The 27,298-nt window shown below is 56.2% G+C and overlaps 10 protein-coding genes across 10 annotated transcripts in view; 5 read left to right on the top strand and 5 right to left on the bottom strand.

Moving 5' to 3' along the window:
* The window catches only part of PHACADRAFT_261246 (uncharacterized protein), a gene marked incomplete at its 3' end in the record, with an annotated part of 3,553 nt that extends 2,816 nt beyond the window's left edge, over positions 1–737 (bottom strand). Inside the window, exons 1-2 of the mRNA XM_007398944.1 lie at positions 635–737; positions 24–566 (exon numbers count right to left, since the gene is read on the bottom strand). Coding sequence (XP_007399006.1) covers positions 24–566; positions 635–721 — 630 coding nt within the window. The remainder of the gene's footprint in view (positions 1–23; positions 567–634) is intronic.
* A 1,539-nt stretch (positions 738–2,276) lies between these two features.
* On the top strand, positions 2,277–3,232 carry PHACADRAFT_198709 (uncharacterized protein; the record flags this gene model as incomplete). The annotated part of the gene is made up of 4 exons (XM_007398943.1): positions 2,277–2,291; positions 2,372–2,637; positions 2,897–2,915; positions 2,972–3,232. 4 exons carry the CDS (start codon positions 2,277–2,279, stop codon positions 3,230–3,232), a joined length of 561 nt encoding a protein of 186 aa, XP_007399005.1.
* Positions 3,233–4,095: 863 nt separating this feature from the next.
* PHACADRAFT_261244 (uncharacterized protein) lies at positions 4,096–4,955 on the bottom strand. Its single transcript, XM_007398942.1, has one exon. The coding sequence runs from the start codon at positions 4,663–4,665 to the stop codon at positions 4,402–4,404; it is 264 nt and encodes an 87-aa protein (XP_007399004.1). The 5' UTR covers positions 4,666–4,955; the 3' UTR covers positions 4,096–4,401.
* A 771-nt stretch (positions 4,956–5,726) lies between these two features.
* On the top strand, positions 5,727–6,222 carry PHACADRAFT_261243 (uncharacterized protein). The gene has a single exon (XM_007398941.1). The coding sequence runs from the start codon at positions 5,820–5,822 to the stop codon at positions 6,141–6,143; it is 324 nt and encodes a 107-aa protein (XP_007399003.1). The 5' UTR covers positions 5,727–5,819; the 3' UTR covers positions 6,144–6,222.
* A 1,218-nt stretch (positions 6,223–7,440) lies between these two features.
* Positions 7,441–9,805, bottom strand: PHACADRAFT_211886 (uncharacterized protein). The gene has a single exon (XM_007398940.1). The coding sequence runs from the start codon at positions 8,623–8,625 to the stop codon at positions 8,254–8,256; it is 372 nt and encodes a 123-aa protein (XP_007399002.1). The 5' UTR covers positions 8,626–9,805; the 3' UTR covers positions 7,441–8,253.
* An 840-nt stretch (positions 9,806–10,645) lies between these two features.
* PHACADRAFT_126666 (uncharacterized protein) lies at positions 10,646–13,736 on the bottom strand. The gene is made up of 8 exons (XM_007398939.1): positions 13,441–13,736; positions 12,692–13,393; positions 12,505–12,639; positions 12,323–12,452; positions 12,027–12,273; positions 11,573–11,974; positions 11,265–11,513; positions 10,646–11,191 (listed from the first exon to the last, which is right to left on the bottom strand). The coding sequence occupies exons 1-8, from the start codon at positions 13,666–13,668 to the stop codon at positions 10,720–10,722; spliced, it is 2,565 nt and encodes an 854-aa protein (XP_007399001.1). The 5' UTR covers positions 13,669–13,736; the 3' UTR covers positions 10,646–10,719.
* A 1,782-nt stretch (positions 13,737–15,518) lies between these two features.
* PHACADRAFT_186768 (uncharacterized protein) lies at positions 15,519–16,627 on the top strand. Its single transcript, XM_007398938.1, has 2 exons — positions 15,519–16,150; positions 16,201–16,627. The coding sequence occupies exons 1-2, from the start codon at positions 15,638–15,640 to the stop codon at positions 16,441–16,443; spliced, it is 756 nt and encodes a 251-aa protein (XP_007399000.1). The 5' UTR covers positions 15,519–15,637; the 3' UTR covers positions 16,444–16,627.
* Positions 16,628–16,911: 284 nt separating this feature from the next.
* On the top strand, positions 16,912–19,100 carry PHACADRAFT_261238 (uncharacterized protein). The gene is made up of 7 exons (XM_007398937.1): positions 16,912–17,608; positions 17,660–17,813; positions 17,866–17,964; positions 18,033–18,286; positions 18,341–18,465; positions 18,522–18,634; positions 18,682–19,100. Exons 1-7 carry the CDS (start codon positions 17,070–17,072, stop codon positions 18,916–18,918), a joined length of 1,521 nt encoding a protein of 506 aa, XP_007398999.1. The 5' UTR covers positions 16,912–17,069; the 3' UTR covers positions 18,919–19,100.
* Positions 19,101–19,378: 278 nt separating this feature from the next.
* On the top strand, positions 19,379–20,837 carry PHACADRAFT_211882 (uncharacterized protein). The gene is made up of 3 exons (XM_007398936.1): positions 19,379–19,811; positions 19,879–20,162; positions 20,219–20,837. Exons 1-2 carry the CDS (start codon positions 19,571–19,573, stop codon positions 19,965–19,967), a joined length of 330 nt encoding a protein of 109 aa, XP_007398998.1. The 5' UTR covers positions 19,379–19,570; the 3' UTR covers positions 19,968–20,162; positions 20,219–20,837.
* A 1,581-nt stretch (positions 20,838–22,418) lies between these two features.
* On the bottom strand, positions 22,419–26,940 carry PHACADRAFT_149497 (uncharacterized protein). Its single transcript, XM_007398935.1, has 7 exons — positions 25,461–26,940; positions 25,285–25,405; positions 24,837–25,229; positions 24,737–24,787; positions 24,571–24,679; positions 23,258–24,518; positions 22,419–23,207 (listed from the first exon to the last, which is right to left on the bottom strand). The coding sequence occupies exons 1-7, from the start codon at positions 25,658–25,660 to the stop codon at positions 22,841–22,843; spliced, it is 2,502 nt and encodes an 833-aa protein (XP_007398997.1). The 5' UTR covers positions 25,661–26,940; the 3' UTR covers positions 22,419–22,840.
* Between the last annotated feature and the right edge of the window lie 358 nt (positions 26,941–27,298).

The following is a 27,298-nucleotide window of genomic DNA, read 5'->3' as shown; positions in this document are numbered from 1 at the left end:
GAAAAAAACAGAGTAGTACTCACATCCCATCTAGCGTCGGGACTATCACTCTTCTTGAACTCTCCCGGAACAGCGACCTCGACCCACTGTGCCTTCTCAGTTGGATCGTTCACCGCCTTCGCAGAAGACAGAATAGCATAGCTGTCGGGCCGCGAGGTGTTATGACGGGATAGACACATTGGCACCCGCGAGGGATTACACTTGAACTCGCAAAGTCTTTCCGTCACGGGGATTTTCGAGACGTGAAGGCATGCATTTTCGACGGCTCTGGCCAGCTCTGCGAACTTCTTGAATACCTCGTCTTCGTGCACGGGTTTGGGATTGGGTGGTGGCGTCATCGTGTCCTCGGGATCGGATGGGAACAGAGCCCACCGGCCTGATTGAATCGTCCCATCATCATTCAACTGCTGCAGGACCGCATCGACATCAATCTCTGGTTGAAGTTCCGGAAGGAGTTGTCTGCGGAAGTCGTCCGCCGCCACCACGGTGACGGACTCATTGAGGTCCAGGCAGACGGCGTCGCGGCATTCTTCGACGTGAGCAGTGCTAGGAACGCTCTGTGCTCGCTTTTGGGCCAAAGGAGTGGGTTTAGACGCGTGAGTAGTGAGGTTGGGGTTGAGAGACTGAGCCATACTGGGTCTGGGTGAGGACTGTCACCGTCGTAGGCGCGTCCAATTTTATAGGGTAGTTCTGAGACTGTTTCCCAAAAGGACCGTTTCATTGTTTGCGAGTGGGGACAATGAAAACAAGAGTGAAACGTTTATGACAGGTAGTAACCTGACTGTGGCGAGGAGACGCGCGCAGCGACCTGGCTTGCATGCTTTCTCACGGTCATGTTCAAACTCTGGCGGCCCCGACCATGGTGCCAAGACGAGGCGAGACCTCATCGAATGCTACAACTTTGTCACCTGCATCCTTGGGATGGATATCCTCCTAGACTGTGAAGAAGATTCACTTGCAGACCCTGAAGACTGAGAACCTAAAGTTATATTTTTACCTTCGTCACCGCGTCTCCAAAGAAGCCCATTCTTTCAGCTGCGTTCGCCGCACGGATCCGCGACGTCACAGGCTGGTCAATATCCCCAGTGACCTTGAAGACCTGGCATCTCCGTCGAGAACATGCTAGGGCGACGAGACGCATCTCCTTCGGAACAGCATCAGCTGCACCAAAAGTCCATGAAACATACGCCACAGAAAGACGGATATCATCGTCGCTCCTCATCTGACAATAGTTCAATCTCTAGAATGATACGCCTGAGGCTGAGGCTGCTAGCTCGCTCGCGCCTGCTCACAGGTGCAAGAACCATTGTTCCTGCCAATCCCCTTTACTTGGTAATTGTCGATAGTAGCGTGCGACGTATGTCCTTTCAATCGATCGAAAACCATGGCGAGCTGGTTGAGTTGTCCTCTGGTGAGTTCGGACATGATATGGGCCGCTGCCGTTATCGCGAGGGTAGACTTCATTCTTGCGTTCTCGCATGATCCAGCAGTTTGAAGGGGCTGGTGTGCTGTCAGGATGGCGACTACAAGATTACAGCTGGCAAATCTGTTAGTCTTTTCGCTGGGCTTCTCATCGCAAAAGGCCTGCTGGTACGTCTCATGCACGGTACCGGTGCACACGAACGTCGCGGACTTCTTCGATTCTCAGAACAGCCTAGCCACTCGGCACCTCACTCGTCTTACCTTTACATAGGTATTTATTGACCTTGGAGCAACACTGAGTGCGTCTTTTCTACTGGTTCCGGTCCGCAATCTCTTACATTACACATTTAGTTAACATTATTGTTCTGTTTGCGAGGACACCTCGCCACGAGATGCACAGCGCGTCGTTCTTATTTGGCCCTGAGGGCGTAATCAACAGTACTGCAGGCTAGGATAGCGGCATTGCCTTCTTATCCGGCTTGTTGGGTGTACAGTAAACGGTGACCGTAAGTAATGTCAGATTGTAGATTCCCTGTCGCCGCTCGTTATCACCAAGGGATACGATACTACTAGTGCACATATCTCAGTGTGAGATATCAATCCCAGCAACTTTTGATTCACTCTACTCTTATTTATGATGACAAATGAAATCAGACGTGCCGCTTACCTTGGTAGGTAGATGCTGTTTGGTTTGTCCGAATTTATACTGTTAACACCGGGCGCTTGAAGCGCCCATGTTCATCGCGATAGGAAACGGCATTATCAGCTGGCTTTTTGACACTGTTCTCGTGCTCCGCTTTGGATCGTTGTAAGGTTTTTCCCAACGTGTTCTTACGATCACTGCCTACGTTGACATGACACCTTCGACGGTGAGAACTTGCCGGGCCCGTCTGGCTCCGCAATCCTGCAGAGTAGACTGGCTCCTACATCATCCTCATGTTCCTTGCAGATCCTCGTGCTGCGCATCAGCAAGCCCGGCGCGCTCTTCGCTGTGGGCCCTCGTTCGCCTCGTGGGGTTCTTCTGGTGCCAGACGAGATACAGGCGAGCTCGCTCACGATCTATGCCCTCAGCAGAGACCACGACCTACCAGACGACGGCTTCTTCTTCGGGCGCGTGAGCATGCAGACGCGCGAGCCGCTCCGTGCGATCTGGTTCACGACGCTTGCAACAGCCGGGCCCGGCTCGTTCTACATGGGCGACGGCTGGCTCGGGTGGTGCGTCAACGCCCGCGGCTGCGCCCTGGGCACGTCTGCGTCACATTCTCGACCCCGAACGCGCTCCCTACCACAGGCACGAACACGAACTATCCGTTGGTGCGCTGCCATTTCCTCTCTCTGCCAGATCGACATTCGCGTGCTAACTTCGGGACCGTCCCACCAAGTCCATCACCGGCGGCGTCCTCCTCCTGGCGCTGCGAGTGTCTCGTTATCTTGAAATCGCAGGGGTGGCTCTGATGTTTGTATCAGAGTGCAGGTACTGTACTTATTTCAGAGTGAGTCAACTCAAAACGATTGGCACCACAAGGTGGGGCTGACCTGTCGCTCGCAGAGGCATGCGACTACCATGGGTCCGGCGCCGAACGTCGACCAGCACGACGACAGGTCGCGGTCGTTGGAGGACGCTAAAACCAACGATGTTCACGAGAAAGAACGCGATGACGGCGCAGCATATGGCAATGCCACAATCCCCGATTATCCCGTTAAGTCCGGAGACGATCTCCTTGCGTCGAGGCTCCAACGAGCTCCAACGCGCATGGATCTGCACGTAACGAGGGAACGCACGCGATACAAGACAAGTCGTTATATTTAGCATGAGACATCGTCACGAGAGAACACCGAGGCGCACAAAAAAAATGGATACACCGCCCGTACAGCCGGATGTGGTACACAATAGATAACGAGTTAACAACATTGAGCACGAAAGGAAAAATGCTAATGGTACATTAAACAACAGATGAAAGGGCAAGTAAACAACAACAAGAGGTGGTGCGAAGAGCCAAAGTGAGGGTGATCATGATCATATGCCAGACAACAAGCCAAAGGCTTGTTAAGTTCATCCCTAGACTGCGGAGGTAAGACGCGCTTGAGAATGTCGCATCTGCCGGCCAAAAATGATTCGGCAACGCGGCAGGCTCATGGCGCAGGCTTGCGGTCGGGCATGGGCGACCGGGAACGCGCGCGCAGTCCGCCCTTGTTCGGACTGTACTGTAGCTGGGGGACGGTGAGCACACCGGCCTTGGTCTCGATGGACTTGGTCTCGACGTCGTCGTCGAAGCGCGTGTAGGCGCCGTACTTGTCTGCAGAGTCGGGCGTCGCCGCCGTGCGCGGTGAGAGCTCGGTGATGTACACCGGGCTAGGGTCGAACTGGTGGCGACCTGGTAGATGGCAAGCTGTCAGCGCGGGTGCCCCTGGCGGGAGCTAGGCTATCAACGGGCTTACTCGTGCGTGCTGAGCGTTTCTTCCACACCAGGAACGCGCCAAGCAGGAGCGCGGCGAGGCCCACGGCGCCGCACACGCTACCTGCGACTATAGCGGCGATGTCCTTGTGGCTCGAGCCGTCGGACGCCAGGTCTCCCGCAGTCGGAGCCGCAGTCGACTCCTCGGTGGCGGCGACTGGAACGAAGTATCTGTCAAGGCCCGATGTCAGCCGGCGGCATCAAGTGCTGAAACAAGCCGAAGGCATACGTGATGTTCGTGAGGTGCAGCACCGGCGCGTTTTGCCCCTCCTCGTTGCCAGGGAGCACTGTGGTGGGGTTCACGATGGGGTCGAAGGCGATGAGCGTGATGGTGAGGGTGTGGGTGCCGTTCTCAAGGAACCACTCGACAAAGGTCTGGCACATGACGTCGTTTGACCATGCATTCGTGTCCCGAGGCTCCAGGTCGTCCATGACCATCTGCATGACGCCACTGGCGTTGTTCGAGATGCCGGACACCTGGATGCGGTCGCCTGTGCGCGCACGCAAAAAGGTTCCGCGTTGATCAACGGCAGCTCTCGCAGACTGCGGGATGGGGCGTACCGACGAAGTTGAACTGAGCAGAGGCGTTCATCTGCACCGTGTAATGGTCGGTGCCCCCTGGTCCACACTCGTTGCTGAGGGCCGAATGCCATACCTCTGGCGGGTTGAAGATCACGTCTGAGAAGTCTAAGGCGACGGCCTGGTCCGACTGCGCCGCGACGCCTGCGAAGACGGTCGCGAGCAGCAGCAGGGGGAGTAGCACGGCGTGGAGCTGGGCGGGGAACATGGCGACTGCGGCCAAGGCAGCCTGGGTGCCTCAGGGATATTATAGCGGGCTGAGAAGCGCCGTCCGTGGGTACGGAGTCGGGGAGAGGGAGGGAGGAAACAGTCTCAGACGCCAAACTGATAGGGTCCCGCGATCAATGACCTCACTTGCCAATCACTGTCTTTATCCTGTGCTTGTGTCTTGATGCTCTGCGCGCCATCCATGGCGGCCATTCTGTAGAATTTCTGCGAGCAGCAGCCAAGGGGACAAGTCCTGAGGCCAGCATCCGGTGTTCAAGCACACGTTGGGAAGAGATGCGTCGCGCGCTTTGACGTCCAGGCTTCCAAGTTCACACACACTCTCGTTCGTGTCTGCGGTCTCCGAGCTGTGCGGTTCTCCTCTAGTCTCTCGGACACAGAGTTCCGCGGACGCCACCTCACTGCCACCTCTAAACAGATGCTCTAGGCACTGTACCCGCACTACAATTTAATATTACTCCACCGCCAAGGCGCACATGTCCCAACCGTCTGCCTGAGGTGTACCTCCCGGTCTTGCCTGCCCGCGGCGTCCACGATATGTCCGCTCTCTTCAAGTGAGCCGCAGAGCCGTAATTAGCAGAGGCTCTGGAGCTTATAAATCGTAGATACCGGTGCGAAAGGCTCGCATGAGTATGGTATATCGGCGGTGATGCTACCGCGACCACCGCCTCATCCTTCCCGACAGGAGATGGAGTGCGGGCTGTCTTGGAAGCCATGTAGTTTCAATAGCCCCGCCATTCTCCCGTTTCTCTGACTAGCATCAAAACGCCCTGCGTAATACGCGTATCCAGTCGCCGCTATCACGCGCCACCTAGTCTGAGCGAGGATAGGCATGGTCGAATGTGATCGACCACAGAGAGGACTTCAGAGCTCGGACATCTGAACCGTGTTTGACCGCTCGGCAACCTCCGGCCTGAGTCAAACGGGACATGGTCGAGTTGAACTCCCGCCAACATTCGTCTCGTCTCCTGTTTTTGCATCTCGTACCGCGCTGCGCGCACTTTCTGCATAGAATTCACGCGACCCAGGTCGTCTTCGGCCGTCTCACAAACACGCCTCGCCTGTCTCGGTTAGCTCTCTTGTGTTTCAACTACGCCCTGCCGCAACTGGTCTCTCGCCTTCTATTTCGGTTTCTCGATGGCGACTCCGACGACTTGCGATGTCTTGCCTTCTGCTGCCATGATTGCTAGCTCTGCGTCTTTCACGGAGTCCGAGTGTGTCTACCAGCGCGAGGATATCCTGCCAGGCAAACTCGTCACGACGCCACTCAGAACCGCTGGACCCTCTCTGGAGCAGATCGTGGCTAGAGTCACGGCCAAGAAACGACAGACCTTACGAAACGTCGAGAACACGGCGTGTGGCCCGGATGGTGCTCTGAACTATACGCCAAAGGACTATTTGCTGGCAAGCGGTCGCTCAGGGCTTGGTGGTGTGCGTGGTGCGTCGCAAATCTTCAGTTAAGCAGCAGTCCGGGAATTTTAATCGCACAAGCGCCCAGGCCACCGACAGGCTTGCAGCCGGCTACAGAACGCGACCCCCACGAACACGCCAGACAGCACGCCGCAGTCGACCCTCAGGCCTTCCAGTGGCAGAAACTCCTTTCCGACCTCCGTCTCCTGGTCGTTCGAGACGCGCGTACACCCGCTTCCCCCGCTGAAACCCTGCCTGCCTGGCCCTCGGCCTCCAGCCGCGCCGTCGTCCTCTGCACGGCGGCCCATCCGACGCGACGTCCTCCTCTACGAGACCGCGCGGCCACGCTACCCCGCACACCTGCTCCGCAGCGCCAGCCACGCCCCCGACTGCGTGGCGCCCGGCGCGCCGCCCCCGCCCGCGCACACGGGCGATCCGGAGGCGTCGTACGCCGCGCGGTACCTTGCGGGGCTCCCGCCTGCGCCCTCGCTCCCGCGCACCGGCACCCCCGTGGTGCACGGCGTGCTGCGCGCCGAGCCCAGTCTTGGTCCCTCGTCGTCCGCGAGCTCGGTCGCGTCGAGCGTGAGCAGCCTCGTCAGCTGCGGCGCCGCGGACGGCGAGGGCGCAGGAGGAGAGGCCCCGACGTGGCTGCTGCGCGGCGACGCGCCGGTGTTCTGCCCCAGGAAGGACCAGGCCCTGGAGCGTGCGGACTCTTGAGTGCGAGCGCCTGCGCCTGGTCGCGTCTCTGGCCCGGACGCGCTGCCGCCCGCCGACGCGACCTCGTGACGGCCGTGCCGGTGTGGCGCCCTGGAAGCCTTTCTGCCTCTGTCCGTGTTGGGGTCCAGTACTCTCGCGTCTGTTGCGCCATGCGCGGAGGCCTCGTTGTTGTCGGAGTTCGGACCTTGGTAGTCGGCACTCTTGATGAGTGTTACGCACTGATGTATGCACACACTCATTTCTTCACCACTAGTTCCTTCATAATGATATATGAGGTTTTCCGTGGCCATATGTCGTGCCTCTCGGTGTCCCCGTGCGTCTCAGTAGTACATCAACTAGGTCGTGTTGGCTGCTTTATGTAATTGCACCTGTGCGTGCATGAATGAGCAATGCTGTGGAGCTATGACCTGCTGCGCTGGCCTAAGGCGCACCCGCGTGATGAAATTCTACAATGGTTTTTCTTCGACTTCTGGGCTCGAAGACAAAGGTTGGAGGCCGAGACCACTCGAAGAACTCGGCGTGAGTACACTCGTGTATGTTTCGTCACCGCTGTTGCCACCTGGTTAGAAACCCCCCTGTCGAAGGCTGCAGCCAGGCTATTGTTCGACAGCCTGGGCACACACACCATGATACCCTCGACGACATCCATCACTGAGATCTGAGACTTGGGACAATGGCAGCGGTGCAGGGTCTAGACTCGAACAAGTGCAAACTGTGTCTTACGTGGCGCCTAAGAGTGGCTAAGCGCCCTGGGCAGCTACACAGAACCCGCAAAATATGGCCAGTGTGAGACTACTAATGTGTCGCGAGAGTGCCGTTGGTACGTCTGATACAACTCAAGTTGTCAAGCAGGGTCAAGAAGGGTGCCGGCGGATCTGTAGTGTAATACTGTCGTCCTGCCGCCTCGCGATCGCAGCCCTTGCCGTCGCCCGTGCCGTCGTCCATGCCGTCACCCGTGCCACGGTGGTACTTGAGGCATGTCGAGACCTGGATGAAGCAAGAATGCTCGGGTCGGGTGAAATGCTTCCGCGCGGGACAGAACCCGCCAGAGACTTGCAAGAGAGAGCTCGATCGCGCCGCACCACGCACCGCCTCCATGGCTCCTATTATTCCTTCGACCTGTTCTGCGTCTCTCTGGGAACGTTAACGTCACCGACAGGGTCGTGCGCGATTGGGAATCTGTGGGAGTCGAGATGTACGTGATAACGATGGCTCGCACCAGTGCCGCGATGGATACTGCGCGCGTTTGAGCGGAGCACGTCCATCGGGATGAAACTCCCGGTGGTGCTGAGCTTACGAGCGGCTTACGAGCTTTGCTACTACCTCCGCTGGCTGTTCCTTGCGCGAGCCAAGCACGGTGGTAACCATGACTGATGTGTGCACTGAGTCAGCGTCGGGCAAATGCCCAGTGAGACGCGGGGGCGGGGCGGGCACGCAAGGTGGATTACGCGGCTGAGAGTGAGTTTATATTCTGTCTTGCCGTCATGTTTACGTTGGGTGCCGGGCTCGTCGAGGCGTTCGCGAGCCCTGGTTGGCTCGCTGGCGGCCCTCCATGGCCATCTCCTGGTGGCAGTGTCCCGGCCGACAGGCGCCAGTGTAAATCCGTTCGTCGGCTGACCCCTAACATGCTGCCCGATTTGAGACGCGTAACCGCCTTTGCCGAGCTGTTGGCGTGTGTCCGCAACTGCAGGCCCAGACCTGACTCAGCGATGTCCGCAACCGCCCAGGCTCGCTCAGTTATAAAGACCCGCCCGCGACTCCAGTCGCGCCTCAAAGCTTCCTCTCCCTCGACCCTGCCCGCCACAGCGACCACCATGAACGCTTTCGCCGCCGCCCCGTCTGCACCCCTCTACATGTCCGCAGGCCGCAAGCACACATCGCCGAACGGGTCTATCCCGTCCCCGTATGACTACTTCGCGCCCCCCGCCGGCTACTCGCCCTGGGCCACCAACTCCGTCCAGTACGACAACCGCGGCCGCCTGCAGCCGTTCGTCGAGACGTCCGAGCAGCGCCGCGCACGCGCAGAGTTTCTGCGCAAGCGGGAGTTCTCCCGCAGGATCAACGCCTGGATCGAGGACGCTTCTTCAGAGGTACGAGTGTCCCTTGCCTTCTGCGAAGCCGGGCCGTGAGAGCTGACGAAACGGTCGAAATTAGGGTTCACGCAGCCCCGCGCTGAGCAGGTCATCTGACACCGACTCGTTACGTACGATTGACGAGGACGACGAGGCGGAGCAGGAACAGCAGGAGGAGCAGGAGCAGGAGGTCATCTACTCCACCTCGCCGTCCAACGCGCGCTGGGCGCCCGCATCGCCGCCCAGCGGCCGACCGCCCTCGCGCCACCTCCGCGCCTCGTCGCGCACGTCCTCCGGGTCCTCGCTCTCGTCCATCTCCGAAGAGGAGGTATAGCCTGCCTCCCCGTCCCTCCAGCAAAAAAATACACCACCCGCTCGCCCTACGCGCTGCGTGTGTGCCCATGCACCCCCAAACTTGTCCGCACGGACAACGAATCTGCTCGCGCCCGCTCGTCTGCTGTGCGGGGCCCGGCGCAGCGGCTCCTTGCATCAACGATGACGGCCGGGCCCCCCTCTGTCCCTGCACATTACGAGCAGCGGTGCTCCGGTCACACGAGAGGTCAGCAGGGGCCGGAGACACCGCATCCGTTATGGGATAGCGGACCTGTAGAAGTTAGATGAGCAGCTCCCTCGCCGCTTCCGCTTTCATCTCCTCGCCTCTTTTCCGCTTCGCACATGTAATTCCCCCCCTACCCACCTCGTTTCTGCGCTGTTGTTTAGCTTTCCTCCCCTCTTTCTGGCGTTAGACTCCCCTATTAGTTAGCACTAGTGTACACCCTCTTTTCTCCTGCTGTATCTTGCATGTATCGATTGCATCGCTACCGCGCTCATCGCGGCCATCCATTGTATTCAATGAGACTCACTGCTTCCCCCCTTCCAACCTTGCTTTATGTGCGCCTAAACAAGCTCATGTGAGGGACCGGGAGCCCAGCCTGCCAACGGACCCTGTCGACGCTAACCCGCGTCTCTACGTGCGTGCGCCGGAACCTTGCGCGGGCAGGTTCGCGCATTTAGATCTGCTTGTGTGAGATATGCTCATGTGCCTCTTGGCGGATCGCACAGGAGGTCACGGACGCGAGGAATAATACACGGTAGTAGTCCGTGTGCCCTTCGCCGCCGTTTCCGGAAATATGTCGTCGGGAGCTTTCCGTCGTGAGGAGGCGACAGGCTGTAGAGTGTCCCAGCCCCGCCCTCAGCCTCAGTGTTTTAGCCGATAATACGACGCAGGAGGGCGCGCGCTCTCCCGACTAGGCAGGAGGCGTCCGACCGTGGGCGCTGCTGCAGGGTCGCCGCGAGCGAGAAGCAGCCGGCTCCGCAGTCAGAATGTTTGCACAAGTGCGTCGAGCGAGTCTCGCCCCGTCATTTTCTCGACGTTTCTTTTCGTCCCTTCCTGAGCTGTAAACCCTGAGCGATGATCCCTGCTGGCAAGGGGTGCGCCCTCGGTTCTTGCTATGATCGTGATCTAGCTGCGTTGCGTGTATGAAGGACCCGGGAGACACGCCGCGGAGCGGACCATCCGCTGTGTGCCTGCCAACGCGCGGGGACCCTGTCGACGTTCGTGAGCACGACGCCCGTCGCGGCCCTTGCTGTACGTGCCAGTCACGGGACACACGTGAAGTGCCGGGAGACGCAAAGATCTAGGTTTCGGGGTCGGCACGCGCGGACGTGTCGGATGCGTGGGCTGGCGGTTCTGTTCTTGGCCTCCGGATGCTTACCAAGTTGTGCTCACGAGGCCAGGTCACGGCTGGTCACGGGCCCTCCTTTGGGGGTAAGCCAGATGATCAAAGTGCCAGAAAAAAATCTGATAAATTATACGCTGAGATGGGTATTCACGTCTACTACAATTCGTCGCGGTGGCCGCCGGATTGCCCTGCGCCCTCGCCCGTCTTGGTTGGCGTACTGCTCGCACCTGCGCCGCTGCTCGAGCTGCTCGATGACGACTCGGCCTCTTTCTTCTTCTTCTTCGGTGCCTTCTTCTTGACGAGCTTATGCAGCTGGCTCTCGAGCACCTTCGCACGCGAGTAGAGCTCGGCACTCTCGACGGCGGGGTCGTCGTACATCTGCACGCGTTTCTGGCGCTCGACGGCGTCGTCGAGCCACGCCTCGTGCTCCCGGAGCGTCTTCTCGAGCGCGTCGAGCTCGTCCTGCGTGTACTTGCCCGGCTCGCCGCCGCTCGCCTCGTCCTGCAGCGCGAGCCGCGCCTCCGTGAGGAATAGCCGCGCGCTCCAGTTCCACTTCTGGCTGTTATTCAGCGCCACCGGGAATGCCTCGATCTCCTTGTACCGGTGCACGGCCGGGTACTCGAGTTTTCTGTGCGACGTCATGATGGGTCAGGGACGATTTGTTCGACAGGAAAAAAGAAAGAAAGAAGGGGACGACGTACTCAAGGGCGGTGCGGTGCTCGACGAGCTCGTTCGTACCCGCGTCCTCGCCGTGCTCGGAGAGCCACGCGAACGTCTCCTCGAGCTTCGCGCCCAGCGTGGTACGCTCCTGCTCCTTCGAGCACTTCCTGAACGGCGTGTCGCCCTCCTCCACGAGCAGGTCTCGGACACGGTACAGGTAACTCTCGAGCGTGTTGCGCGCCTCCTCATGACGACGTTTGGCCACCTCCGCAAAATCGATGGCGCGCAGTCTTCGAGCGCGGCGTCAGTAAAAATTGCACATGTTCGGGGCACGATCGGCAGAACCCACCTGTCCCGCGCAGTGCGCTTCTCGGCGACCGACATGGGTGGCAACGACGACGACAGCTTGACTTCCAGCTCCAGAGGGATCGTGTCCTTCGCGAGAGGCTTCTCCTTCTCCTCTGCGGAGCTGTTCGTCGCAGACGTGTCAGGTCGTGCTGCGGTTTCAGACTCGCTATCGGTCTCAGAGCTCGACGAGGCCGAGCCGCCGAACAGGCCCTTGAGCTTGCCGGTAATGGTGTCGTCTTTGATCTCGCCAAAAACTACTGCTTCTGGGACGGTGGCGAAGCCGGAGTCGGATAGCGCCAGGGTGGCCTTGATGATGGGATCGACCGCGCCTGCTTCGGTGAGGTTCTTGAGGGCTTCAGGGATACCCTTCAGGCTGACCTCGAGGAGATCTGCTGGGTAACCGCTGGCGACAAGTCAGCTATAAGATGCATATATGCACATCGAGGATCACATACGGCACAGGAGAGCCCTTGTAGTTGAGCTGAAGCGTGAAATCGTCCTTGCGCCTGAGAGACAGAGTCTTCTTGCCACCGTACTTAGAGCCAGATGGGAAGACGAGCGTGTTGATTGTCCGTGACTTTGAGGTCTCGGACTTGGACTCGGCCTGATATGAGGCTTGAATGTCGTACGGAGTAATATCACTGACACGAATGTCCTTTGTCTTGAACTGGCGGCTCAGGCCGGCCCCGTGAAGGGCAGCACCTGTAAAATACATCAAGAGGTGAGGTGAGGTACACAGCGACTGACATACCAAGTACTGCAGCCTCATCTGCGTTGACATTGAGCGCAATCTTGGACTCGCCTACAGCTGCCTTGACGGCCGTCTGGATCATGGGCGTACGAGACGCGCCTCCAGTCAGGATGACGCTGGTGATGTTGTCCTGTCACTCGATCAACCTCAAGAGCGTATGTTAGCGAAGTTGGCTGACGTACCAGTGTGAGGCCGGCGTGAGAGAGCGCGTCGAAGATAGGCTTGGCGTAAAGGAGTGTCAAGTCCTTGCACGCGTTTTCGAACTGATTGCGCGTGACCTTGGACCGGAAGTCAATGTCCCATGCGAGACTCTCTACCTGATGCTCAGTCAGTACAAAGATGGCGACGGAACGTTTATGGATACCTCACCGAAGCCGTGGCATCTGCGTTTGCGCTGAGAATCGCCTTCACCTTTCCTGCCTCCTTCCAAAGCTTCGCCATGCCGCGCTTGTCCTCTCGGATGTCCCTCTTGTGCTTTTTGTTGAAGTCGCCGATCAAGATTTCGCGCAGACGGCGATCCAATTCGACGCCACCCGTGTTCCTGTCGAAGCCGTAGCCTTTGATAGCGATAGAGGTCGCGGTGTCCTTCTTCGTGTTTCCCGGCACAGAGCTGAACGCAGCGATAGTTGCGCGGATGGAGGACGCGCCGGCGTCATAGATGACGTGGTACTCGGGCTCCTCGGAGAAGCTGCGCGTCATGGCGTAGTTGACCGCGACCGCGGTTCCGTCGTGAACGAGCGAAAGCGTGCGCATCCCGGCAATCTCGACTGCGTCGACCACGGCGTCACGCTCGTGCTGCGTGTAGTATGGCGGGATCGTCAGAATGACATCGGTGACCTTCTCGTTGGCGGTGGACTCTGCGAGCTCCCGTACATAGGCGAGCTGCATCGCGATGAGCTCCTCGACCGACCATTCGGTACCATCCGAGCGGCGAAGTGCGACGGTGCCTCTAGATGTCTGGAAGACATCTGCAGTGGAAATCGAAGTGTAGAAGGATACTGTCTGGGAATCAAATGGAGCAGCTTGCAGGTACTTAAGATTTGAGAACGAGTCTGAAGGAAAGCGTCCGGCCTGTGTCCTGTTAGGCGAGGTATAGAATGACCTTTGGGCGGACTTACGAGGTTGAACGCGTCCGAGCCAAAGAGCCTGTCCTGCTTCTTCCATCCGACGGTCGACTGGATCTTGCGCTTCGAGTTTCTATCTAGCAGTACGTCAAATGGCACGCCGGGTGACATTAACGAGGCCTTGATCCATTCGGAGCCGTAGTCTATGGCCAATACTGAGGCGAGGGCTTTTTGAGTAAAAGTCGTGAGACATAGCAGCAAGCAGAGTATTAATCGTCTCATGGTGTAAGCATAGAGAAAAGAGAACGAGGACGAATGGAACGGGAACCAGATGCGTGCGGTGCTTAAGACCGGCCTACACGTCTACGGACACGTATAACTCACCACGTGACTTTTGCGCGAATATCCGATGCATTGCCGCCCGGAGGACACGCGCGGAGTGGCCACTTTCTTCTCATCAACAGATGAGACATTGCTGATTGCTGGCGGCCTTCTCTCTAATATTTTCTGTTTCTAGTCAACCATTCTACCACAACATGGCAAGATGCTGAACAGGGCATTCAGCACCGAATGTATCTGCCACCACAGCAAGCTTGCGCTCAGACCATATTCATTATGTGTCTTTGTCCAGTGCCACCCAGCACGAACGGTGGCCAGTTGCCTTATCAGAGTGGGACAGGCAGGTCCAAGCACACACCGCTCTATAGCACATATATAGAGAGAGGAAGTTCCGTCATGTTTGGCTCGCTTCCAAGTCGCTGTACTCCTCACACACATGTCTAGCAACGTCGACTGCGCCACACGAAACCTCCGTGGCCACCCAGATCACGCACATGGCCCGCCCACCAATGTAAGCTCTACGCGCAGTCTCCGAAGGTGTCAATGAAACTAATATCGTGCCACTGTCTAAATAGATAATCCCGCTTCATGATCCCTGCTCGACCAACAGCCAGTCATGGCTGCCAGTGCATCCTTCTATACCCCTCGCTCGAGATTATATGCATCGCATGCCTGCATCTAAACCGGATCCGGAAATTCTTACTGTGATACCCGCTCACTCTGCGGAGGATACCGTCCCAACGCTCCTTAGTTACACAAACTCTCGAAGTATTTGCCCAGCACGCGATGAAGTCCGGCCTCAACGACCTCACGTCGGAGGACAGTTCCCGAGACCACCGGCGCCTGTTTTTGGTGGCACCTGGGACCTCTGCATGCAATGCGGCATGTCGTATGACCTTCGGGAGTGCGTCTCAACTTGACCTTTTGTAGCGCCACAGCATCTCACTATAACCGTGACACTTATAGTAGTGACCCCTGTGTAGTCAGGTGCACAAAGTGTTTGAAAGAGCACGCGCTTCTCGCCGACACATAGCTCGTTTGCGTCAACGTCTCTGTGTTATTGGCTAGAAGCACGGATCTTATCAATACCGTATCATAATCTTCACTTCTTTTCTCGTTTTGAATTTCGCAGAGAAGACGTGTGCGGCGCTGCATAGTTTTCAGGGCTTCGACATATTCCGAGTCTTTCTGCTTTGAGAACGAACGAACTGCCAGAACCGACTGGTCAGTCTCTTGGCGGCTATCTCCACAAACCAAATCTTCCTCTTGACAATCTATCGACCTATCGCACCCCCATGGAAACGTCTGAGCTTGCGCCTGAGTAAGACATGCAGCAGTATCAGGGGTCATACCCATGCGGGCGCCAGCGAGCATGTTGGACGAGACTGCCTCGTAAATTCAGGTTAGACAGCCCAGCATGTTCAGATCTTTGTACGACGCTGATCATGACGATACAGACCTTCAATGCTGCTTGCGGGTCCTCAGGGTCGTGCATGCAGAAATATTTCTCACAGCTCTTTCGCGGAAGAAGTGATCAAGTCTGGACAACTCAGGCGCTATTACAATATTAATGGAACAATAAGACGCGCAGTGCTGGGCAAAGGGCCAAACTGCTCCCGCCCATGCCTATTCAGCATTGGATGATCGGGACGGTATGGAATTTAACACGCACACATCCAGGAACTCGGTGACGGGCCTCACACGGCGGTACATGGTTGCAAGCGGCGCACATGCAACGCCTCGAGGCCTTGGTAATTGTTCCGTACAGTGATCGCATCCGGTTAAGTGTGCTCCCCTGTTGCCAATGACCCGGTTCTGGGAAGGTGACTAGCTGGCCGCGCGACGATGTCGCCGACTATATATTCAAACAGGAGGGCCACACCCGTGACATCCCCCTTTACTCGGCTGCACGATGTCTGACCACCAGCTTCCCCCACCTCCAGCCCAGCACGGTGGAGCATCTGAAATTCCGATGCCACAAGTCGACATAAAGGGCGTGCAGCCCACAGCGCCGCCTGGGCAGCGCGAAGAGTGGCACGGACGTTACCCCTACCCGCAGCCCATACTCCCGCGCTGGCAGCCTATGGGCCCACAGGTGCCCTACCTCCTGCCCAATTTTAGAGGCTTTGGCGACGAGCCGCGTGCCCAGCTGCTCGACACACACATACCACAAGCGCAGCCTTCGCTCCTCCAGACCCCGCCTCCCGAACCCCATGCTCGCACCCGTATGCCAGAAGGTTCGGGAGTACCCATGACGACGCGCGCTGGCTTGCGTCTCCCAGCCCTTCATGCGGCGAGCTCTACGTCCGACCCGACGGAGGCCAAGTGCACAAACTGCGGTGTACCAGTAGACGGGTCGCAATGGCGCCCTGGCATAGTACACCACGAGGTGCATTGCGCCCCGTGCGGTCTGCAGTACGCTACGGTACGATTCTGCCTAGTTTTTCGTGCTTCGCGGCTGACAAGGTCCATCAGTCCAAGCGTCGGCGTCCCGCAGATAGGCGCGACAGCATTGCCAATGCAGATGCCGCTTCGCAGGAGGCACCTGAGCAGCAGCTCCCGCCACCCCCTGCACAGTGCTGTCGTTGTCAGACAGCAATAGCTATGCCTTCGTGCCAGGACAGCGAGGGAAGATGGATCTGTTACGTCTGCTCCAGGCTGGAAAATCGCTGGTATGAAATGCAAGATGAGGGTGGGGAATGGGATGCTGGGCGGTGAATGTGCCCATCAAGGTAGCCTGGCCTCTTTCGTACACCCTCGTGGGTTATGCAATAAAATTTGTTGTAGCAGATGCGAACCAGCGAATCAAGAATGCGGTTGATTCTCCACTGGCTCTTGATATCAACGTATCGTTCCACAGGCGCGCTGTTACAGTCTGCTGCGGTCTCCTCGGACCAAAGACTGGTCAGAACGCTGGAAGCGTGTCTGATAGCTGTCGCATAAGCTATTCTTCTGCCTTGTGACATTTCTCAGACATTACTTATAGAGGGTGTTTGCCAACACAGATGAATTAATGTTACACCTTGGTCCTGAGCGGTAAGGGGTGCACGGGGTCTTTGATGCCCGCTGCCCCTGTTCAAAAGTGGGCGCTTTGTGCTGTAACGGTTTGCGTCATTCTCTTGGTTAGCGGAGCACCACCTAGGCCCATCGCAGACATGGCACCAAACCCAACCGACCTGAGGAGCCAAGACGTCACTCCATCCTTCATGACGACAGGGTCCTTGCGATAATAAATACCTTCTCATCACTGCTCGCTCCCCACTCTTTCTTTCTTTCTCACCGTTTTCGACGGCGCCGACGTCACTCTTAGCGTTCTCGTCAACCTACGTGACTGCAAAGACGACATGAGATCGACATCGCTCATAATCTTGCTCACACTCTCCCTGACGGCCCAAGCCTCGTGGTTTGGTGGCGATTCGTCATCGTCGTCTGCCTCCGCACAGGCTTCGGCATGGTCCTCGGAGCAGTACGCCAAAATGCAGCAGGTGTTCCACGGCTTGAAGGCGGACGCGTTCGACACATGGGACGAGTCGCGTCTGCGCGAGTTCTTGCTCGACCAAGGAGTGATCGAACCGAAGGGCACGCGGGAACAGCTCGCGGTCATGGCGAAGCAGCACTACACCTCATTCACGAGCGTGGCAAGCTCGTATTCTGCGGGTGCGACATCCCTAGCTAGCGACGCCTCTGCAAGTGCGGCATCGCTCACGAGCAAGGCTGGAAAGAGCGCTACCAGCATGGCAAGCCAGGCCAGCAAGTCTGCTTCAAGTGCAGTCTATGGCGACCCAGCGTACCAGGCCTCGAAGTCCGTCAGCTCCACCTACGCTCAGGCGACTAACGACATTTCACGAACATTTGACGACACCAAGGACTACGTCTACTCTACGTGAGTACACATGTATGTGGCTTTTGAGCCTTGCTCACACCATACGGACAGATGGGATGACAACCGCCTCCGCTCTTATTTGGAAGAGAAGGGTGTAATCAAGACTAAGCAGCAGGCAACCCGTGACGAGCTTCTTGCGAAGATGAGGGAAACGTATGCGAAGACTGTCAACCCCGTTTGGCAGGCCTGGTCTGACTCATATATCGTGAGTTCTGTTTACGCCATACCAAGTTGTATCCGGCTAACCCTTCCTTCAGCGCGAATGGCTCATCTCTCATGGACTACTCCGTTCGGATGCTCAGAAGACGCACGACGAACTTGTCGCTTCAATGAACCAGTATTATTACGGTATCAAGGTGCGTCGCGGTTTTCGGATGTGCATACAGCCACTTAGGTTGACCAGGATTATGTCTCGTCTCTTCAGGACACTGCCTACTCGAGTTGGTCAGACTCTCAGATGAAGGACTGGCTTGTTGAACACGACATCGTCAAGTCGGATGCTCAGCTTCAGCGCGAGAAGCTGGAGAAGCTCATGGCCGACAACTACGTCAACGCTAAAGACACTGTCTGGGGATCGTGGCGCGATTCTGACATGCGTCAATGGCTCGTCGAGCACGATTACATCAGGAGCGATGCCCAGAAGACCCGCGATGAGCTTGTTGCCATGATGCACGACAAGTAGGCTTTAATATTCGAACGTGAAGGTTCAAACCTAACTACGTATCCTCGCAGGTACAACGACTATGCTGCACGCACCGCTCCATATCTTGTCTGGCCTGATGCCCGTCTCCGCGCGTACTTGCGTGAACACGGTCTGTCTGAAGACGCTCTCCCCACGTCTCGCCCGGGCCTCCTTCGTAAGTTCCGTTTCGATGTGGACGACGAGGATATAGGACTAACATCATGAACGCAGAGGAAGTTCGTATTCGTTGGGTCCAGACGCAGCATCGCGCCGAGTCCATGTATGTCAAGATTAAAAACATCATCCTTTCCGGTGTTGAGTCCGCCGAAGTGAAGCTTGGCATGGTGAGCTCCCAGACACCTTATGAGGATAGATACTGACAGCCTTGCAGATCCTTGACCTTCTGACTGGGTCGGCAGAACACGCCAAGACACGGGCGAACGAGAAGTACCACGAGAACAAGGAGCATGCGCACAAGAAGGCCGACGAGTACACCGACTACGCGTCACAGAAGGGTGAAGAGGCCAAGGCCAAGTCGGCTGACTACGAAAGCACGGGTAAAAAGTACTGGAACGAGAAGGTTGAGGGCGCGAAGCGTGCCGCTGACCATGCGAAGGTGGAACTGTAAACTGTGCTCCTCTGCTTGTCCATCTGGAAGTCTTTTTGGGAAGAAAAGTACTCGTTTTAAACAATCTTCCGTTGTTATCACTACTCTTCCGTTCAGTGTATATAAATTAAGTGTAGCTTTAGGACATAGCAACAAGTCTCGTAGGATAATCTATTTGTTGATGCGCAATGAACATTAATGAACACGAAAGTGCGAGAAATACGCGGAGAGAAGGGGGGCACCTTTACCAGTGGCGTAGGAGAGTGGGGTTTCTTGTGTATGGGCAATGACCGTGAACAGCTCTGGTAAGGCTATATACTTCTAGACCTCTGGTAATTATTTCAGCTCATGATAAAACAGTGCTACTGCCAGTGTGATAAGGCTAGCTTGATATCATACTTAGAGCAATTCAGGCGTTTGGCGGACGGGGTGGACTCTGTCATAGAACACTTCTTTGCCCTCGAGCTCTTGGTCGCTATTCACAAAATTCCACAGAAGAGTGGCTGCATCGCGCAGAATTATATTAAGCGACGACTTGAAGCCTGGCTAGGCCAAGATAGGCGAGAGCTGATTGAGTGATAATGATAGAATTACTGATGCTAGGACTGCTTGTTCCCTATGCGCACTCCTCGATCTCCCCGCAGGCACTCGGCCAAGCTCGGCCACGGCAGCCATGTTCCTCATACGGCTCTCCATCCTCCCGTTACTCCCGTTACTACTCGCGAACGTCCTTAAAGAGGCCGCTGCGTGGCCTAGGCAGGCCGTCTGGTCCATCTCTGATTCTATTGACTTCGACAAAGACGTGCTCTACGGCCCACCTGAGGCGTGGTACTATGGGTTTGACGGCCCGTGCGAGCCTGGCGTCGACATCTGGACGACGCAAATGAACGCCTCTGTAAAGATTGATTTCGTCGGTGCGTATCACCCTGCAGCCTCTGCTAGTCCTTGCTGATCAGTGTCGCACTGGATTTGTACGCTCAGGCAGTCGCATCTCGGTGTACGGTACCAGCAATAACGCAAGCGGTATCATGCGGATAAAGGCCGAGGACAAGGTGACGCAGGAGTGCTAGTGGTATCCGCCGGAAGAGATGCATCTGTGGTCGCCGGACGCCAAGTGCAGCCTCTTTTTTGATTGGTATCTTCCACCAGGCTCGCACACACTCACATCTCACACTTGTTGGCTTCAAACCCGATCCGAACAACTCTGGGCCTCCCTACAACGAAACGGGGCCGGCTGCGCCCGCTCTACACCTCACGGACATTGTGTATGCCATTCTCTGACATAAAATGTAGTCTTGTCTTTGACCTCGTGTTCTGGCAGGTATTGGATCGAAGAGCCTAGCTATCTTCGCGCGATTCATTTGGAAAACAGTCCTCAAATCATGTGGCAAACAGCCCCCAGATTATACGGAAAAAAGCCCTCAGGTTGTATTGGAAACGATCCACAAAACATAGGTAGGTGTCCGCTTATTTAGCTCCTGTTTGATGTAGCCATTCTTTCCCTTCGCTCGTTGCCGCGAACTAAATCTTGTTATCTCCCTTTAGGAGCCAATCCTAGGCTGGATTTGGGGCAGTCTGTACGCAAAGATGGCCGGTATGTCTGCGGCGGAGACGCAGAGTGTTGCGAACTGGTAGTGTAGCTAGCTGTACAAGGCTCGCAAGGAGCATCAGGCAAAGCGAAGTCATTGAAGTTGAGCTTTATATTCGACAGATACACCCTGATAAACATCGACGCGTGAGGGTTGCGAGGGAAATAGAGAAGCAATGCAGGAGATGGCTTGGCGAGGACGACTTCCGAAGGCACGAGAAGGCACAGGAGATTTCAGAAAAAAGCGTGGAGCGCGATCGCCATCGACGTCAATGTGATAATATGAATACTACTTGCACGGGATAATATATACAGCAAACAGTGCTAATGTAGATAATACTGGCACAGACAAGCGTTAGACACATCTCGCACATGATGAAGCGGAGCGACTTACGATATCATGATGCAAGGCTAGCATACTTGGTACACATGAGTAGGATTCAAGAGAAGGAAATGGAACGGCGGAGACCGAGACCAGGAAATCTCAAATAGATTTACAGAACTCTTTTGAGCTCAGAATGGTGCGGAAACACTCGTTGTGCACAAGTAAATGGCGTGCACTACCAGGATGCGCAGCGCGAGCCGCAGTACTGTCTCTGGAGTTAGTTATTCGCAAACGTCAGTTCACAGGAGAAACCAAGTAAGGAAAGGGAGCTGACGTCTTGAAGTTCAGGCTCCTACAATCGAAGAGGCGTGTCAGTGGACGGCAGGCGCATGCGAAAGCGCGGAGTGTAACGTACAGCTGGGATAGGCGTAGCAGCTGTCATGCCGCTCAACGCGACGAGTATGAGGGCCGCGTAGGTAGATAGTACGGTGAAGAGCTTCATCAGTTCCTATCGAAGAGATGGTACTTCGCAGAAACAAGCTGTTGCAAAGCTCGAGGGAGAAAGGTAAGTGGGTGTTGACAGCACTTTAGTCTGAGCGCAGCCACTTAAATACTTGCACATTCGATTGCCCAGACCCCCACCCTTTGCGTCATTTTCCACGTAAGTGTTCTTGGAACTTCGCCTTGTGTTCGCCGAATGACTACGCATGCGCGCTGAGGGCTTAATCCATGCAAGACCCGCCGAGAAGATTATTGCAATAATGTGAACATCCGAAGGCTAGTACGTGTGTGGAGGCACGGCAAGGAGCGCTCATTTAGGCAGATCTCATCCCGGCCGAAGCGGGAAGAGGGCGGAGGGACCTATATGGAAGGACGGAAATGTCAATAGCCAGGGACAGCCAGGAACAGCCAGGAACATACCAAGTCACCTGCTAGGGACCACCGAAGAAAGGTCCAAGGTCCTAAGCGAAACAGACGAAGAGCGAACGAATGACAATCAGAGCGATTTTGCACTAAGCGTTAATGTGAAATCGTTGCTTTTTACGCCTTGGACGCGGTCGCCCATAACGCGTAACGGTGTGCGTATGGTTGGCAAGACTGTCTGCATCTTGTGCGTTGGGCTGTTGGGTGGCCTTTGTGCTGCGGGAAAATACCCAGGGCAGAGGATGTCACATACACAGATATGTGCACGGCAAGCGCAGGTCATACACCGTGACCATGTCCTTCGATTATCAATGATACACTATAGATCGAGGGTAGGAAACACGCAAGTTATTGAGGGTATGATGCGCCGCTTCTCCTATGAATGCATCACAGATAGGCACAATTTGTCGATCTTTGACGGTACCATAGTAACCACCGAACTAATCCGCGTGTGCCCGTTATACATGTGCAAGCGAACGTGAGCGCCGTCCATTGCGCCGTTCACTGCACGGACAGTAAGGGCAGACAAGGCCGCAAAAGCCGCCGGTGACTCGAAGCCGAGAGTCCATGTCTTTAAGTAGGAGCCTCCAGCAGAGTCCTTGGCCGTACACACAATCGACTCGGCATGTCAAATGAGACTGCGGCGTAAATGAGAAATGTAGAGCAGTTCGCGGCGGAGGCAGTGACCCACTACATTTGTGTCATGCGCCAGAAGCACCTTGGCATGGAACTAGGGAACGCGAGAGCGCGACATAATCGTTTGCGGCCGCTGACGAATATCGAAGGACCCGAAGAGGCCTCGTACCTGACGGTCTAAGCGCCACTGCGAGGTGTCACGATCAGGTGTAGCTCACCAGTTTCCGCAGGGCTTGGGGCGGATGCAGGTCTTGCAGCGCAAACTTCTCGCGAGATGAGAGAGGCATAGTAACCCATGCTGAGAACTGTTACCAGATGGACATAGCATTTGAAGCTTGACAAACGGTGAACGGAACCTCGATTAGCAATGCGGTATAATGAGTAGTATCTAAAGCAGCGCATCTACATTATTCTATCAGACAGAACAGCCCACACAGAGCCTAGATCAAACCCACATTGAACCAAGTGCCCTACGAAGTCAGGGGCTGTGGCTTGTATACCGGGTGCATTGTAGCCTGGAGCGCTCGTTCACGGCGGCGGCGAAGCGAGCCCTCGTACTCCTTGCATACCCACTTGAGGTACCGGATGTCTGTCGCGCGGCCCGCGACAACAAGCCGATGATGTAGCAACTCGAGCTCCGTGAACGACAGCAGCGGCGGCACGCTGTCATCGGGGATATCCGCAACATTGAACATACGCACGAGCGGTCGTGCGCCGAGGAGGTTCGTGCGCGTGCTCCGAAACTCGGGGCGTGGCGCAGGCTCGCACACGACTGTGGGAGGGTACGCCGCGACGAAGGCCTTTATGGCTTCTACTGCGCGCTGGACATTATTCGTGCTGCATGGTGCTATTAGCCTAGAGTGCAGTGAAGGATTTGAAACACTCACAGAGCAAGCACCCTAATCATCGCAGCATGCGCCCTTTCGATCAGTCTAGCATTTGCCACGACCTCCAGCGGGCCCGCTGCACGCCATGCGTCTTCAAGAGCGCACCATTCGGGGAAAACCCCCTCTGCGAATCGCAGCGCCGTCGGCCGCTCGGCCTTACTCGCAATCGCGCAGCGCTCGAGAACCTCGACGTACGAATACGCATTGCGCGAGACGCCCACATCGGTATGGACTGTCTGGAAGAGCTCGCGCCAGGTCTCAATTGGCGAGTGCCTGTAGTGCACGGACAGATACGCATTCAGTAATCGTGGGGTGAGTTGCACGTGGGCGAAGACTCCCTCCGCGCGCCGGCTATCGTCGAGCAGCTGGCTGAAGAGCATTTTGGCCTCGTGAATGACCTCAGCATGGCTCTGCGGCGGCAGGCGGGAGAATGCTTTTTCGGGTTCAGCGACGACCTCGCTGATTTCTTCCTCCACGTCCGATATCGGCGATGCATCTTGTGGCCTGGCTTTCTGTAGCACCTCAGGAGCCTTTGGAGCAAGCGAGCGGATGTACGGCGTCCTGTAGGCTGCGTACGTATGGAAGATGTGTAGCATCGCCTCCTCTCGTATCGCCCTGTGCGGATCGACCTGTGGGTCGCCGGGCGCGGCGTCGGGTAGTAGGCTCTCCCTGACCATCTCTGCGAGGATCCACCGCACGCGCGGGAGGTCACCGATGCGCTTAGCGCCTTCGAGGAGTGCACTGAAAAAGCTTCGACCTGGCATAAACTGTGAATGACCATAGGCGTCCCGATGGGCGTCCATCATCTCCTTCGCGAGCCGCAGCCCCTCGTGCACGTACTTTGCACGCCCCGAACGTGCACATGCCAGGATTGTTGCAGTATACGCGCCCGCCGTCGGCGGGATGTCGTTGTCAATTGTCATCTCAATGAAGAGGTCCAGCGCGCGTTCGGGTTCACCATCCGACGAGATTGAGGGCGACGCACAGGCACGGATCATGGTTGTGTACATGAGGGCATCTGGCTTAGGGTGCGCAACATAGCGCATGTGCGAGAAGAGATCCCATGCGTGTGCGTGTGCAACAGAGGAGCCGGCTGACAGAAGGCGCGTGATCAAGCGCGAGTACGTTTTTTGGGATGGTGCTAAGGCGCGGCCTTCATAGTCATGAAGAGCTCGGAGAGCATTTCTAGGGAAAGCAGCTTGTGGGACTGCTTTGAGATGTGCTTGGATGTGAAGGTCTCGCTGTAGCTCGGTTGGTAAGGCTGCGTAAAGTATGAGTATCGGATGAATATCGAATATGCATAGCGCACTGACTGCTTAGAAACTTGGAGACAAATTGATCAGCCCTTTCGATATCGCCTGCTTCGGCATAGACGGCCAACACGATATTGAAGCTTTCTTCAGGGGTGTCACATCTTGACCGCTGTCAGCGTCAGGATCAGTGAAGCATTTTGGTGACTGAATGCGTATGAGTTCTCACTTTCATGAGAGCTAGCACACGTTCCGCTGCCTCAGTATCATGTTCCCGGACCTGCATAGCGATCAGCGTGGGCAATGAATGGAACACGGACAGAACATACACAGTGAGCGACTAGGGCTATCCACTCCTTTTGTGTGACAAGAACGACAGGTGTAGAGGATAGAAACTCTCGAGGTTCATCGCTAGGAACGACAGGCTCTGATTTCTTCATAGCAGCTTCGACTGCTTCCAGATCTGTCTGCATGTGTTCGAGGTGTTTTATCAGAGCATGGCGTACAGGCTGCGGCGCGACAGTCGAGGTGGATGGCTCAGATATGTCGGGTAGCAATCGCTCGGCAATTTTATTGACGATAGGAAGAGAATCTTCCTCAGGTTGCTTGACTATGGGTGTTGTCTGAGTGTCAGGTGCTCCTTCCTTGGGCAGGGCGAGTAGATCCTCATACACTGCCAGTAGCTGCTCTTCGTCGTAGAATTCGTGAGTCTCAAGATCCTCCTGCGGTATATCGAGGTTAATTACGCGCAAGGAGACATATTGTGCGCCGGCGCACCTCAGACACCATCGTATTCTTCAAAGCGTTCACGCGTTCTTCTAATGTTGACACCGCCCTCGGCTGCGGGTCACCAAGCGAAGCTACCGCTCTTCTCTTTTCCTTCATTTTGCGGCTAGTCCTAACGATGCTAAATGTCAGGTATGCCACCCAAGTACCATGCACTCGATGCGCACCTTGTCGCATACAAGGACTGCTTATCTTGTTCGTACTCCGGCGACAATATCCGGGGCCTTAGAACTACGGCTGAGTGCGCTTGTCTCCGTGCTGTAGCCTGCCAGAGCGAACCAGAAAAGGCCTTCGCGCGGCCTGCCGAAGTGCTCGTTCGAGCAAGAACAAGGTCAACGAGCCCAGAAGGGAGGCGAATTCCAGACATGGCGAGCTCGGATGCGTCCAAAGTTTTTGCAGGGAAAATGACCACAGTGATCGAGATACGTGAGTAGTGGGACGAAGAGCGTGACAAGAAGTTGAGCACCTGAGCTGTCGCAAGAGAAAAGTCTCGCAAGCGCAACAATTTCGCTAGCCGGACTCCAGAAATCTCGCCTTGGCGCCCAGAGAGCGCACATTGGGCGCTTGGGGAGTTGCGCGGCTGTTACTAACGCGTAAAATTGAACAGAAATGTCCGCCTGCAAGCACGCTCTCGAACCATTCGAGGTGCTCCTTGCGACATTGTCAAAAACTGTAATACATCGCTAATTCAGCAACTAGAAGACGCAAAAAATTTCTTTTAAATCCATGTCCACATGCTAAATATTACAACGCAGGTAGCTTGCCGCTGGGAAACCATACGTCTTTGTGGTTGTTCTCAGCATACCACGGCCCGTCATGCGCAAGGATCACCTGCACCCTCGAATCATTCTCCATCAGCTGCCGAATCCTCGCAATGTGCTCCGCTGCTTTCTCGGGGTTGAGGTGTGCGCACCCAAACAGATGGTGCCGTGGGATCTTGGCCTCACCGTAGAGCAGCTTCCTATCGTGTGCGCTGTCTCCGGCGAGGTAGATCCATCCGCCGTCGGGCGACGTCCGCGCAAGGAGGTTGACGTGCCCTTGGACATGCCATGGCCCGGCATCGACGATGTACAGACTTCCGTCGCCGTAGAAGTCGTGCGCGTGCTCGAAAGGTCCCAGCGGTGGGCTTCCCGAAAGGTCGAGGAAGCGCGTGCGGTCTAAGGGCAGCAGGTCGGAAGAGACCATTGAGTCGGGGTTCTTGGGGTACCCGTTGTCGAGCACCTCCTTGGACCCGGCGCCGACAACGAAGGTGGACTTCTTGAACAGCGCGGGATTGCCGGTATGGTCGAGGTGAAGGTGTGAGATACAGACGTGTTTGATGTCATCTGTGGGCAAGTTGCCCGCTGCAAGAGAGTCGACGACGTCTTGTGGGACATCGATATCGAACTGCACGTGTTTCATACGCTCGACCACGCCAGGGCTAATGTTCTGCCAGTCTCGTCGTAGACCCAGGTCGAAAATAAACGTGTCTTCGTTCTTCGAGTGCCGCAAGAGGAATGCGAGAGCTGGGAGTTTGATCCTCTCGCCGGGCTGCGCGGTGTCTATAGCCCATTCACGAGGAATCTCGACGAGACCTGCTCGCAAGGCCGAGACGTCAACATAGGCCTGGTCTTTCGCCGGTGCTGGAAGGAGCGCCATGAGGAGAGTCTAGGTAAAAGAGCGTGTCAGAAGGAGCTCGAACTGAGCGATAGGCTGTCTCGACTCACGGATTGTTGGTTACGTATCCCCGCTGTGAGAATCGGAGGCTTTACATGACCTCCCAAGTATATATACTCTGGACTCACGAATGTTTGTCTGCTGACGATAACAAGCTCACGGTCGAGCCGACGGAGGCGGATGCATACATGGGCCAACGGCCTCGGCGTGTTCCTCCCGTCTTCGAACTTTGACCAAGCGGTTTCCTGCGAATCATGAGCAGCGAGTGCTTACAAAGGAAGCAGGTAACCGGTGAGGGAAAGCATCATAGAAAGAAGTGGAACGGAGCGCAATGTGGCACTCAAGCGCT

Source organism: Phanerochaete carnosa, assembly GCF_000300595.1.
Source record: "Phanerochaete carnosa HHB-10118-sp unplaced genomic scaffold PHACAscaffold_8, whole genome shotgun sequence".
NCBI classification, from domain to species: domain Eukaryota; kingdom Fungi; phylum Basidiomycota; class Agaricomycetes; order Polyporales; family Phanerochaetaceae; genus Phanerochaete; species Phanerochaete carnosa.
This window is presented reverse-complemented; position numbering and strand designations above follow the sequence as displayed.

Coding starts and splice junctions, on each gene's coding strand:
- PHACADRAFT_261243 (XM_007398941.1), top strand. CDS start 5,820: ATGGCGACTCCGACGACTTGCGATGTCTTGCCTTCTGCTGCCATGATT.
- PHACADRAFT_261244 (XM_007398942.1), bottom strand. CDS start 4,665: ATGTTCCCCGCCCAGCTCCACGCCGTGCTACTCCCCCTGCTGCTGCTC.
- PHACADRAFT_211886 (XM_007398940.1), bottom strand. CDS start 8,625: ATGGTGGTCGCTGTGGCGGGCAGGGTCGAGGGAGAGGAAGCTTTGAGG.
- PHACADRAFT_186768 (XM_007398938.1), top strand. CDS start 15,638: ATGTCTGACCACCAGCTTCCCCCACCTCCAGCCCAGCACGGTGGAGCA. Junction 16,151..16,200: donor GCGGTCTGCAGTACGCTACG/GTACGATTCTGC, acceptor AAGGTCCATCAG/TCCAAGCGTCGGCGTCCCGC.
- PHACADRAFT_149497 (XM_007398935.1), bottom strand. CDS start 25,660: ATGTCTGGAATTCGCCTCCCTTCTGGGCTCGTTGACCTTGTTCTTGCT. Junction 24,788..24,836: donor TAGCCCTAGTCGCTCACTGT/GTATGTTCTGTC, acceptor ATCGCTATGCAG/GTCCGGGAACATGATACTGA. Junction 23,208..23,257: donor ATGATTAGGGTGCTTGCTCT/GTGAGTGTTTCA, acceptor AGCACCATGCAG/CACGAATAATGTCCAGCGCG.
- PHACADRAFT_211882 (XM_007398936.1), top strand. CDS start 19,571: ATGTTCCTCATACGGCTCTCCATCCTCCCGTTACTCCCGTTACTACTC. Junction 19,812..19,878: donor TGTAAAGATTGATTTCGTCG/GTGCGTATCACC, acceptor TTGTACGCTCAG/GCAGTCGCATCTCGGTGTAC.
- PHACADRAFT_261238 (XM_007398937.1), top strand. CDS start 17,070: ATGAGATCGACATCGCTCATAATCTTGCTCACACTCTCCCTGACGGCC. Junction 17,965..18,032: donor AGTATTATTACGGTATCAAG/GTGCGTCGCGGT, acceptor TCGTCTCTTCAG/GACACTGCCTACTCGAGTTG. Junction 18,635..18,681: donor CCGAAGTGAAGCTTGGCATG/GTGAGCTCCCAG, acceptor ACAGCCTTGCAG/ATCCTTGACCTTCTGACTGG.
- PHACADRAFT_126666 (XM_007398939.1), bottom strand. CDS start 13,668: ATGAGACGATTAATACTCTGCTTGCTGCTATGTCTCACGACTTTTACT. Junction 12,640..12,691: donor ACGCAGATGCCACGGCTTCG/GTGAGGTATCCA, acceptor ACTGAGCATCAG/GTAGAGAGTCTCGCATGGGA. Junction 12,453..12,504: donor CTCACGCCGGCCTCACACTG/GTACGTCAGCCA, acceptor ATCGAGTGACAG/GACAACATCACCAGCGTCAT.